Below are 12,918 nucleotides of genomic sequence, written 5' to 3' on the forward strand. Positions count from 1 at the left end.
TCATGACTTGTAAAGAAGAGGGAACTGGGAGCCCCTGAGCTGATCCTCGGTCCTTGAAAAAACCATGTGGGCCAAGAACACCAAGTCGACCACGTAAATCAGCAGGTTGATGGCTGTCAGGATGGCCACAGCCAGCTGCTGGTCCCAGGTACAAAAAGAGTAGATGAGCCCATCATTGCAGCTCGACCGCTCGGGCTGGCCACCAAACTGCTCGTCAAACTGGTAGAGAGGCCAGAGGACCAGAGCGGTGGTGTAGAGGAGGACGGAGAGCAGGGTCAGCCCCAAAAGAAAAGTGGGAAAGGCAATGGGCAGCCTGTTGTCGCAGTCACACCAGTTCAGCAGAAGGGCCGTGGCTGCCAGGAGGAAGCAGATGGAGTACACGGCCACGCACCACACCAGGGCTGGCTGGTGCAGGTACAGGTGGCTGTCAATGATAAAGGCGAAGATGACACCAGCCACAAAAGTCTCCAGCCCCTTGAGCAGTCCTGGCACAGTGACCATGTAGCCGGTGATCACGCCGAGCCAGACCCAGGTACGAGCCCAGGCCGCTTCGCTGGCATAAGCCACAGAAGCAATGCAGGAGAATGCAGTGGCGGCGATGGCATGATCCTGGGAGCGGCCATGGGGGAAGAACCAGATGTAAGTGATGGGGTAAACGATGGAGGCCGAGGTGCAGAGGAGGGCAGCGTAACAGGCATAGGTGATGAGAAAGTTGTACCAGGAGAAGGGGAAGCGGGACTGGAGCCCACAGAACTCGATTATGAGGATGATGAGGGTCACGAGAAAACAGAAGCACCAGATGAATACAGACCAGTTACTCACGGCCCCCATCCAAGTGCCCACGCTGGCCACAAGGGAGAAGGCCAGGCAGGTGGAGAGCAGCTGCAACAGGCGGAGGAAGTAGCCCAGGAGGATTGCAGAAAGCAGGCCTGAGGATGAGCACATGGTGATCATGAAGTCAGATCAGTCTCTGTCACCAATATGGCGGTGGTCTTCCCTGAGGACCCATCAGAGAAAGATCCAGCTCTGGAGGGGGATTAAGTCAGATGCCTGGAAAAGACTCAGAGTCCTGTGACTGCTGAAGCTCAGGATCTGTGGAGTTAGAACCAGTGGCTCAGACACCTGGGTAACAGCACAACTGCTTCAGAATGATTCTCCCCACCCATCACCCTTGGCCTTGGCAGGAAACTTATCTTATCCCAAACCTCACAGCTGGGTTAGGTCTGGCATTAAACCATGAATATATTTTTTTAAATTATTACTTTGTGGTACATGACGTTATCTGCAGAAACATGGGGTAGGATGGTCCTTATCTACATTACTCAATTTTCATGTCTCCGAAAATTTAAAAAGAATTAAAAAAAAATTCATTTGGCCTTTAATGTCATGGATTTTGCTCCAAATTGGAATCTTGAATAAATATAATATTAAATTAAAATAATTCATTTGGTAATAAAGTTTTACCTCAACAGACATGAGACAGTTTCTGATCTTTATTTCACTTAGTGTGAATGTTTAAACGTTTGGTTGAAGAAACACTACTGGGTTTGACTGTAAGGTGCTTTAAGACCCCAGGGGGTGTTACATCATACAGGGTAGATTCACCATGTTTCATGACTGAAGCTGAAAAAGTCTGAATTCTGGAGGATATATGACCCCAAATGTTTCAGGAATGAGGTCCTGGATTGTACAGTTAACTCCATTTTGCAGAGGAGGAAACAAAAAACATTCACGGACTTAAGTACCATCCCTAATTTCGTACCATGGCTGCTGCTGCTACTAAGTTGCTTTAGTCGTGTCTGACTCTGTGTGACCCCATAGACAAAAGCAGCCCACCAGGCTCCTCTGTCCCTGGGATTCTCCAGGCAAGAATACTGGAGTGGGTTGCCATTTCCTTCTCTCGTACCATGGCTAGGAAGTGGAAATTCAGATAGAAGTACCAAAGCTGTGGGTTTGAGCACTTTGTTCTGTACCGCACAAGTTGGTAGGGCCCATGGATGGCAGCCCAGGACCAAACTCGAGCTCTGGGACCCAGGACACAGCTGCAGGTCTTCCTTCCACAGCAACCTGAAGACACGCGTGTCCCGGCCTGTCCTCCCTGCAGCATAACTAGCAGGAGCTGCCATCTGAGGGGACACAGCCCTACTCAGAGGAGTGGGATCAGAGATTAACAGGGAGGAACCATGGGATGAGAGCAAGGCCATGGGGACAAGATGACATAGGAAGTAGAAACTATTCTGAATCCCCTCCCCTAATTTTGCCTTAACATGTGGTTCTTCTTCACTGGAACAGGGGACACCCACCCGCATGACTCCAAGGTGGAGCATCATGGGGGAACCACAGAATAAATTAACATAATGTTTGACTCTTAAGCTCCAAAGATGCCATCCAGATGGGAGTCTGGCAGTAGTCCTACCTGTGAGGATTCTCTTGGCCTGGGAGACTGGTTAGCAGCTTCCAAGCTGGGAAGAAGGGATTGGAAATGAACAGGGATGCTCTGTCTGATGCTGATGTGGAGGTTTTCAGGGCATCTCAGGGAGGAGGTGATGATGGATGGATGATCAGACCCCTTTTAAGGGCAGGAGCTGAAAGAGGAGACCTCTGCAGGACCCCTGGGAGGGGCCAGCCCTGAGGATGCTCCCAGGACTGGGGTTGGCGGGGAGCAGAGTGGAAATGACTGGGGGGACCCCAGGGTCCCAGTGGCCCTGGGGCAGCCCAGTGGGTGTCTTCTGACCCAGAAGAGATGCATGCATGGAGCCAATCTTCCCCATGGAGGAGGGGCCTGGACTGGAACTGAGACAGGAGAACAGGGGCCTGAAGGGGTTTCAGGGCTGTGACGGACACGTGGCCAGAGTGGCAGGGACCCTGGAGACCACGGAATTGCCCAGGTCACCTACTCAAGGCAGTCCCACCAGCCAGGGCTGCAGTTCTGCTCACACAGGGGCTCCTCCAGGGTCCAGTGTTGGGGGAGTGAGGCCCCTCCCAGCCCGCCCCCTCCTCAGGGACACCTGCCCTGTTTCCAAAGGACTATTTGCTGAGAGGCCCCCAGGGCTGAAGGGCCAGCACCCTGAGCCCCAGCCAGCTTCCTGCCATCAGGGGCCTTATCATCTTTGCTGATAATAAACCCTGGGACAGGCTGAGGCTGGAAAGAGAAACACAGAGAAAACCCTGAGAACCTCCCTGGACTCACAGAGCTCCTTGAGCCCCAATTGCCAATGGAGCCCTGGAGCCTGCGGGCCTCCCAGTGGGCACTGCCAGGGTGGGGAAGGGGCACTAGCATGGGGGAAGCTGGGGGTGTCGTGCTGCCTGTTCCCCAGTTGCTCTCCCACCAGCATCCCCAAAGTCACCCTTGATTCCACCTAAGGTTAAATGACAACTTTGGATCCATTTGATGGCACAAGGGAGGACTTGGGGAAGGGGAGGCATGGGGGTTTGTGCTGTGTGACCCTGGGTAAGGTATGTGCCCTCTCTGGGCCTCAGTTCCCCCACCTGGAAGTCAGCAGGTTTGCCTGAGTCTTCCAGTAGCCCCTCCTCCACTTTAATCCATGAGCTTAGAAATGGATTAGAGTCAGAGCATGGTACCCCCATCAGAGCACAGCCTGGATGTGGCTGATTCCTGCCTGCCCAGCAGCCAGGCATGTGGACTGGAAGACAGTGACCTGGGAAGGTCATGGCCAGGACAAAAGAAGGAAGGAGGAGGTGCCAGAAGGGCAAAGAAGTGGAGGAGAAATGGACACTCATAGTTACAGAAGGCTCTGGACCTTTGGCAGACATTTCAGAGTTGGATGATCCTGGGCTACTTACTCATCAGAGCCTCAGTTTCTCCATCTGTATAATGGGCTTAATCCCTACTTTGTATCAATTAAGTGAATAAAAGCATGTGAAGGGCTTATCAGAAGGCCTGTCACATGACACCCTCCATCCACTCCAGTTACCTGGCCAGGCACCATGGTAACCATTTGCATGAGTTGTTTTATGACAGGAGGTCCTGGTAAGGAACATGAAACTAATAAGCCACCACCAACCAGGAGGGTTTAGGAAACGTTCAAAATTGACACCATGTGTCTAACCACCTCGCAGAATCCTTCTTGCTGGCATCCATCTTGGCTGAACAAGGCATGCACCACCAGGAAAGACTCTGAGTCAGAAGGATTGGCTAAAGACAATCCAGAAACTAATGCCATCACCATAAAACCCAAGACTGCAAGCCATGTGGCAAAGCAGTTCCCCTGGATTCTCTTACTCTACTGCTCTCCGCCTGGGCGCCCCTTCCCAGTAAAATCTCTTGCTTATGTGTCTCCTCAGATAATTCATTTCTGAGTGTTAGGCAAGAGCCCACTTTTGGGCCCTGGAAGGAGTCCTCCTTCCTGCAACATAAGAAGTCAAGAAAACATTATAAATGATCATATGATCACACGAATCAGGTCCAGCATCTTGGGCAAGCTATCAGTCTCTGATGTTGTCTTCTTCTTGTCCTGGTGTAGTGTAGATTCTCCTCTGTTTGAGTGTCATTTTAAGGCGAGATCAAGTCAACTGTCCTCTCTATAGACCAGTCCAGTGTAGGGGCCTTTGGAAATGGGAATTAATCCAAGAGTCAATTTCCCTTCAATTTCAGTATGCATGAGCTAGTTAAGAATACCTGACAAAAAGATCCTTTCATCCAAGTTGGAGACAGTCACTTAAATTGTGTCTTTTCCCAGTCCTGGTTGCAGGTCATGAGGCATCTGATCTTCATCCAAAGGTAGACTACTGAGATAAGCTTCAGAAACAAACTTAGGGTGTTCTTTAAGAATTCAATTAGATGTTACATTAATATCCCACAACAGCAAAGAACTATCCAGAAAGTGAGTCTGACTAGATACAGACCTCCATTAACAGACTGGGATTTGATATTTATTGAAACATCTTTTTCTCCCTAAAATTACCCTCATTTTTATCAAATATAACCAAATTAAGGTTAATTTGTTTTCAAACAGGTTTGCTGTCAATAAATTTGGCCTGATGATTTCTATAACCATAATCGATCATAGACTTTTTGCTTTGCTGAAACTTTAATCTCAGACGGAACTTTTAAAATAAAACAAGGCTGGGAAAGTCACACCAAAGGCTTATCACACATTTCATCTAACAAATCTAAGTGAATTCTTCCCTTTTCAAGGTCTCAAAAATTCCTTGAGATTTCTGTACCTGTTAATGAGATAACCTTCCTAACTCATCTGATAAAGTAACTGGAAACCTATGAGTTTTCAGTCTCTGGAGGAGTCAGAGAGAAAATATAATTGTTTTAATTTGTTTATAAAGTATTAGTTCAGTTCAGTCGCTCAGTCGTGTCAGACTCTTTCCAACTGCATAAACCGCAGCACTCCAGGCCTCTCTGTCCATCACTAACTCCCGGAGCCCACCCAAACCCATGTCCATTGTGTCAGTGATGCCATCCAACCATATCATCCTCTGTTGTCCCCCTCTCCTCAGGCCCTTAATCTTTCCCAGCATCAGGGTCTTTTCAAATGAGTCAGCTCTCCGCATCAGGTGGCCAAACTATTGGAGTTTCAGCTTCAACATCAGTCCCTCCAATGAACACCCAGGACTGATCTTCTTTAGGATGGACTGGCTGGATCTCCTTGCAGTCCAAGGGACTCTCAAGAGTCTTCTCCAACACCACAGTTCAAAAGCATCAATTCTTCAGCGCTCAGCTTTCTTTATAATCCAACTCTCACATCCATACATGACCACAGGAAAAACCATAGGCTTGACTAGATGAACCTTTGTTGGCAAAGTAACGTCTCTACTTTTGAATATGCTGTCTAGGTTGGTCATAACTTTCCTTCCAAGGAGCAAGTGTCTTTTAATTTCATGGCTGCAATCATATCCACAGTGATTTTGGAGCCTAGAAAAATAAAGTCAGCCACTGTTTCCCCATCTATTTCCCATGAAGTGATGGGACCGGATGCCATGATCTTCGTTTTCTGAATGTTGAGCTTTAAGCCAGCTTTTTCACTCTCCTCTTTCACTTTCATCAAGAGGCTTTTTAGTTCCTCTTCACTTTCTGCCATAAGGGTGGTGTCATCTACATATCTGAAGTTATTGATATTTCTCCCAGCAATCTTGATTCCAGCTTGTGCTTCCTCCAGCCCAGCGTTTCTCATGATGTACTCTGCAGAGAAGTTAAATAAGCAGGGTGACAATATACAGCCTTGACGTACTCCTTTTCCTATTTGGAACCAGTCTGTTGTTCCATGTCCAGTTCTAACTGTTGCTTCCTGATCTGCATACAGGTTTCTCAATAGGCAGGTCAGGTGGTCTGGTATTCCCATCTCTTTCAGAATTTTCCACAGTTTGTTGTGATCCACACAGTCAAAGGCTTTGGCATAGTCAATAAAGCAGAAATAGATGTTTTTCTGGAACTCTCTTGCTTTTTCCATGATCCAGTGGATGTTGGCAATTTGATCTCTGGTTCCTCTGCCTTTTCTAAAACCAGGTTGAACATCTGGAAGTTCACGGTTCACATATTGCTGAAGCCTGGCTTGGAGAATTTTGAGCATTACTTTACTAGCATGTGAGATGAGTGCAACTGTGCAGTAGTTTGAACATTCTTTAGCATTACCTTTCTTTGGGATTGGAATGAAAATTGGCCCTTTCCAGTCCTGTGGCTGAGTTTTCCAAATTTACTGGCATATTTAGTGCAGCACTTTCACAGCATTATCTTTTAGGATTTGAAATAGCTCAACTGGAATTCCATCACCTCCACTAGCTTTGTTCGTAGTGATGCTTCTTAAGGCCCATCTGACTTCACATTCCAGGATGTCCAGCTCTAGGTGAGTGTGAGTGATCACACCTTCGTGATTATCTGGGTCATGAAGATCTTTTTGTACAGTTCTTCTGTGTATTCTTGCCACCTCTTCTTAATATCTTCTGCTTCTGTTAGGTCCATACCATTTCTGTCCTTTATCGAGCCCATCTTTGCATGAAATTTTCCCTTGGTATCTCTAATTTTCTTGAAGAGATCTCTAGTCATTCCCATTCTGTTGTTTTCCTCTATTTCTTTGCATTGATCACTGAGGAAGGCTTTCTTATCTCTCCTGCTATTCTTTGGAATTCTGCATTCGGATGAATATATCTTTTCTTTTCTCCTTTGCCTTCTGCTTCTCTTCTTTTCTCAGCTATTTGTAAAGCCTCCTCAACCATTTTGCCTTTTTGCATTTCTTTTTCTTGGGGATAATTTTGATCACAGCCTCCTGTACAATGTTACAAACCTCCGTCCTAGTTCTTCAGGCACTCTGTCTATCAGATCGAATCCCTTGAATCTATTTTTCACTTTCACTGTATAGTCATAAGAGATTTGATTTAGGTCATACCTGAATGGTCTAATGGTTCTACCTACTTTCCTCAATTTAAGTCTGAATTTGGCAATAAGGAGTTCATGATCTGAGCCACAGTCCACTCCTGGTCTTGTTTTTGCTGACAGTATAGAGCTTCTCCAACTTTGACTGCAAAGAAAATAATCAACCTGATTTTGATATTGACTGTCTGGTGATGTCCATGTGTAGAGTCTTCTCTTGTGTTGTTAGAAGAGAGTGTTTTTGCTGTGACTGGTGCATTCTCTTGGTAAAAGTCTGTTAACCTTTGCCCTGCTTCATTTTGTACTCCAAGGCCAAATTTGCCTGTTACTCCAGGTATCTTTTGGCTTCCTTTTACATGCCAGTTCCCTGTGATTAAAAGGACATCTTTTTTGAGTGTTAGTTCTAGAAGGTCTTGTAGGTTTTCATGGAACCCCTTAGCTTCTTTGGCATTAGTGGTTGGGACATAGACTTGGATTACTGTGATATTTTATGGTTTGCCTTGGAAATGAACAGAGATCATTCTGTCAATTTTTGAGATTGCATCCAAGTACTGCATTTTGGACTCTTTTGTTGACTATGAGGGCTACTCCATTTCTTCTAAGGGATTCTTTCCCACAGTAGTAGATGTCATGGTCATCTGAATTAAATTCACCTGTTCCAGTCCAACAGACTGGTTCCAAATAGGAAAAGGAGTTTGTCAAGGCTGTATATTGTCACCCTGCTTATTTAACTTATATGCAGAGTACATCATGAGAAACGCTCGGCTGGAAGAAGCACAAGCTGGAATCAAAATTGCCAGGAGAAATATCAATAACCTCAGATATGCAGATGACACCACCCTTATGGCAGAAAGTGAACAGGAACTCAAAAGCCTCTTGATGAAAGTGAAAGTGGAGAGTGAAAAAGTTGGCTTAAAGCTCAACATTCAGAAAAGGAAGATCATGGCATCCGGTCCCATCACTTCATGGGAAATAGATGGGGAAACAATGGAAACAGGGGCTGATTTTATTTTGGGGGGCTCCAAATTCACTGTAGATTGTGACTGCAGCCATGAAATTAAAAGACACTTACTCCTTGGAAGAAAAGTTATGACCAACCTAGATAGCATATTCTAAAGCAGAGACATTACTTTGCCAACAAAAGTCCATCTAGTCAAGGCTATGGTTTTTCCTGTGGTCATGTATGGATGTGAGAGTTGGACTGTGAAGAAGGCTGAATGCTGAAGAATTGATGCTTTTGAACTGTGGTGTTGGAGAAGACTCTTGAGAGTCCCTTGGACTGCAAGGAGATCCAACTAGTCCATTCTAAAGGAGATCGGCCCTGGGATTTCTTTGGAAGGAATGATGCTAAAGCTGAAACTCCAGTACTTTGGCCACCTCATGCAAAGAGTTGACTCATTGGAAAAGACTCTGATGCTGGGAAGGATTGGGGGCAGGAGGAGAAGGGGACGACAGAGGATGAGATGACTGGATGGCATCACTGACTCGATGGACATGAGTCTGAGTGAACTCAGGGAGTTGGTGATGGACAGGGAGGCCTGGAGTGCTGCGATTCATCGGGTTGAAAAGAATTGGACATGACTGATCAACTGAACTGAACTGAACTGATTCCAGTCCATTGTAGTTCAATGATTCCTAAAATGTTCATGTTCATTCTTGCCATCTCCTCTTTGACCACTTCTAATTTACCTTGATTCATGGACCTAACATTCCAGGTTCCTATGCAATATTGTTCTTTACAGAATTGGACTTTACTTCCATCACCAGTCACATCTACAGCTGGGTGCTGCTTTAGCTTTGGCTCCATCTCTTCATTCTTTCTGGAGCTATTTCTCCACTCTTCTCTAGTAGCATATTGGGCACCTACCAAGCTGAGGAATTCATCTTTCAATGTCATATCTTTTTGCCTTTTCACACTGTTCATAGGGTTCTCAAGGCAAGAATACTGAAGTGGTTTGTCATTCCCTTCTCCAGTGAACCACTTTTGGTCAGAACTCTCCACCAGGACCTGTCCATCTTGGGTGGTCCTACAGGGCACGGCTCATAGTTTCATTGAGTTAGACAAGGCTGTGATCTATGTGATTAGTTTGGTTAGTTTTCTGTGATTGTGGTTTTCATTCTGTCTGCCCTCAGATGGATAACAATGAGGATTGTGAAAGCTTCCTAATGGGAGGAACTGTCTATTGGGGAATCTGGGTCTAGCTCTGTTGGTCAGGGCCCTGCTCAGTAAATCTTTAATCCAATTTTCTGCTGACGGGTGGGGCTGTGTTCCATCCCTGTAGTTTGGCCTGAGGGCAAACTATGGTCAATCTAGAATCAAGATTTCTAGGAGAAATATCAATAATCTCAGATATGCAGATGATACCACGCTTATGCATGCAGAAAGTGAAGAAGAACTAAAGAGCCTCTTGATGAAAGTGAAAGAAGAGAGTGAAAAAGTTGGCTTAAAGCTCAACATTCAGAAAACAAAGATCATAGCATCTAGTCCCATCGGTTCATGGCAAATAGATGGAGAAACAGTGGAAATAGTGGCAGACTTTATTTTTTGGGGCTCCAAAATCACTGAAGATGGTGACTGCAGCCATGAAACAAAAAGACACTTACTCCTTGGAGGAAAAGTTATGATCAAACTAGACAGCATATTAAAAAGAAGAGACATTACTTTGCCAACAAAAGTCAGTCTAGTCAAGGCTATGGTTTTTCCAGTAGTCACATATGGATATGAAAGTTGGACTATGAAGAAAGATGAGCACTAAAGAATTAATGCTTTTGAACTGTGGTGTTGGAGAAGACTCTTGAGAGTCCCTTGGACTGCAAGGAGATCCAACCAGTCCATCCTGAGGGAAATCAGTCCTGACTATTCATTGGAAGGACTGATGTAGAAGCTGAAACTCCAATACTTTGGCCACCTGATGTGAAGAGCTGACTCATTTGAAAAGACCTTGATGCTGGGAAAGATTGAAGGTGGGAGGAGAAGAGGATGACAGAGGATGAGATGTTTGGATGTCATCACAAACTCAATGGACATGAGTTTGAGTAAACTCTGGCAGTTGGTGATGGAAGGGAGGCCTGGAGTGCTGCAATCCATGGGGTCGCAAAGAGTTGGACACAACTGAGAGACTAAAATGAACTGAATGGTGGTAATGGCGACCTCCTGCAAAAAGACTTATGCCAGCACACCCCACGGCTCACAGGACTGCGGTATTCAGTGCTTCTGACCCCACAGCAAGCCATTGTTGACCCACAACTCCACAGGAGACTCCTGGACACTCATAGGCAAGTCTGGCTCAGTCTCTTGTGGGGTCAGTGCTTCTTCCTCCTGGGTCCTGGTGCATACAAGGTTTTGTTTGTGCCCTTCAAGAGTCTGTTTCCCTAGTCCTGTGGAAGTTCTGTAATCAAATCCCATTGGCCTCCAAAGTCAAGTTCCCTGGGGGTTCACCATCCCTTGGCCGGATCCCCCAGGTTGGGGAATCTGTTGTGAGCCCCAGAACCTTTGTAACAGTGCAAGAACTTCTTTGATATATTTGTTCTCCAGTTTTTGGGTCGTCTGCTCAGTGGCTCTATGGTGGAGCTAATTATGGCCTCCTCCAAGAGGATTTATGCCACACATAGTGCTTCCCAGGTCTGATGAAGGCAGAGCCCCTGTCCCCATGTGGCCACTGCTGATCCATGCCTCCACAGGAGACATTCAAACACTCAAAGGCAGGTCTGGCTCAGACTCTTGTGGGGTCTCTGGGTCCTGGTGTATTCAAGGTTTTGTTTTCGCTCTCCGAGTGTCTCTGGCGGGTATGGGGTTTGATTCTAAAGGCAATCTCCCCCCTCTTACCATCTTGTTCAGGCTTCTTCTTTGCCCTCGGATGTGGGGTATCTTTTTTTTGTGGGATCCAACATTCTCCTATAGATGGTTGTTCAGCAGCAAGTTGCAATTTTGGAGTTCTTGCAGGAGAAGATGAGCATACATCCTTCTACTCTGCCATCCTACAATATAAAATTCATTAGCTTATAAATAAAAGAACAAATAAAATTTTTGAAGACTTCTTCCCATTTTTCCTCAGTCTCAAGAGTTAAAGATGATCTAAATGTTTACTGAGTGTTTACTGAGGGCCCAGGTCTCAAGGCACAGGGAAAGAAAATCAAGTTCTAGCAAAATGGTGCCAAGTCTACACAAAATGGTGGCCACACAAAGCAAAATGGCCATTACAAATCACAATACAGAACACAGAATATAAAACACTCACATAGACCTGGCAGTCCTAATCAGATGCTCGCTTAAACACAAGATTTCAGTCTCTCGGGAAAGCTCCTATAGAGACACAGAACTTCAGATCCAAGTACTAACAGAGTAAATGAAAATAAGCCAGGTTGAAAGAAGAGGGATGAAGAGGTGGGAGAGGAGAGCAAAAAGGATGGTCTTACAAATTTCTCCTGCTACCTGCAGATACCCAGGTGTTATGGACTTTACCTTGGGCCTCCAGGGAAGGGAGGACTGGAACTTGGCCCTACCAAAAATCAGGCCAGATCAGAACAGAACCAGAATTCAGAACAGAAGCAGAATTCAAGTTCTATGCCAGGAGAAGGTGATTGGTCTCCAATTCTCAGCTCAGGCTGAGGCACTTTGACCAGATTCCTGCATCCAGAAAGGTGGGACTAGAAAAAAAGGGTGGAATAGGAAGGGTTAAGGAGAGGAAAGAGAGACGGAAGGGGAGAGAGGTCCATAAAGTCTTTTGTTTCTTATCTGGTTGGGACACTTTGGCCATTTGTACACATCAGGAGGAGACCAGGGACAAAAGGGTTTTAGTTGTGGCCACTGAGTCTGGCCCATTGGTGGGCAAGCTGGTCCCTGAGTTCCCCAAGTGGTCAGGATGTTAGTCTCCATTTGCTCCAGGAAGGGGGACCCCTTTCAGGGCCCAAAATTGGGCTCTTGTCTAACCCTTGGAATTGAATTGTCCAAGGAGACACATGTGCTGACAAAGCAAGAAATTTTATTGGGAAGGTGTGCCCAAGCAGAGAGCAGTAGGGTAAGGGAACCCAGGAGAACTGCTTTGCCACGTGGTTCATGGTCTCAGGTTTTATGGTAATGGGATTCGTTTCTGAGTTGTCTTTAGCCAATCATTCTGACTCAGAGTCCTTCCTGGTGGTTCCATCTTGTTCAGCCAAGATGGATGCCAGCACGAAGGATTCTGGGAGGTGGTTGGTTTTGGACACGTGGCGTCACTTTTTGACCTTTCTTGAACTCTTCCAGTTGGTGATGGCTTATTAATTCCGTGTTCCTCATTAGGACCTCCTGTCGTAAAACAACTCATGTAAATGGTTACTCTGATGTCTGGCCAGGATGGGCAGTGTCAGTCAGTGTGCTTCCCCTAACACATCGCTGGGTTAGGAAGATCCCCTGGGGGAGGAACTGGCAACCCACTCCAGTATTCTTGCAGAGATATTCTCATGGACAGAGAAGCCTGGTGGGCTACAGTCCATGGGGTTGCCATGGGACTAACACAACTGAGAGACTGAGCATGCATGCATGAAAGCTATGGGTTAGCATAAATTTATGAAGAGGCTTGGGTTATATATGCATATTCATG

At 46.1% G+C, this 12,918-nt stretch overlaps 1 protein-coding gene across 1 annotated transcript; it reads right to left on the reverse strand.

Moving 5' to 3' along the window:
* Positions 1 to 945, reverse strand: LOC102275718 (myeloid-associated differentiation marker). Its single transcript, XM_005898550.3, has one exon. The coding sequence runs from the start codon at positions 943 to 945 to the stop codon at positions 1 to 3; it is 945 nt and encodes a 314-aa protein (XP_005898612.3).
* Between the last annotated feature and the right edge of the window lie 11,973 nt (positions 946 to 12,918).

This window comes from Bos mutus, chromosome 21 (genome assembly GCF_027580195.1).
Source record: "Bos mutus isolate GX-2022 chromosome 21, NWIPB_WYAK_1.1, whole genome shotgun sequence".
NCBI lineage: Eukaryota > Metazoa > Chordata > Mammalia > Artiodactyla > Bovidae > Bos > Bos mutus.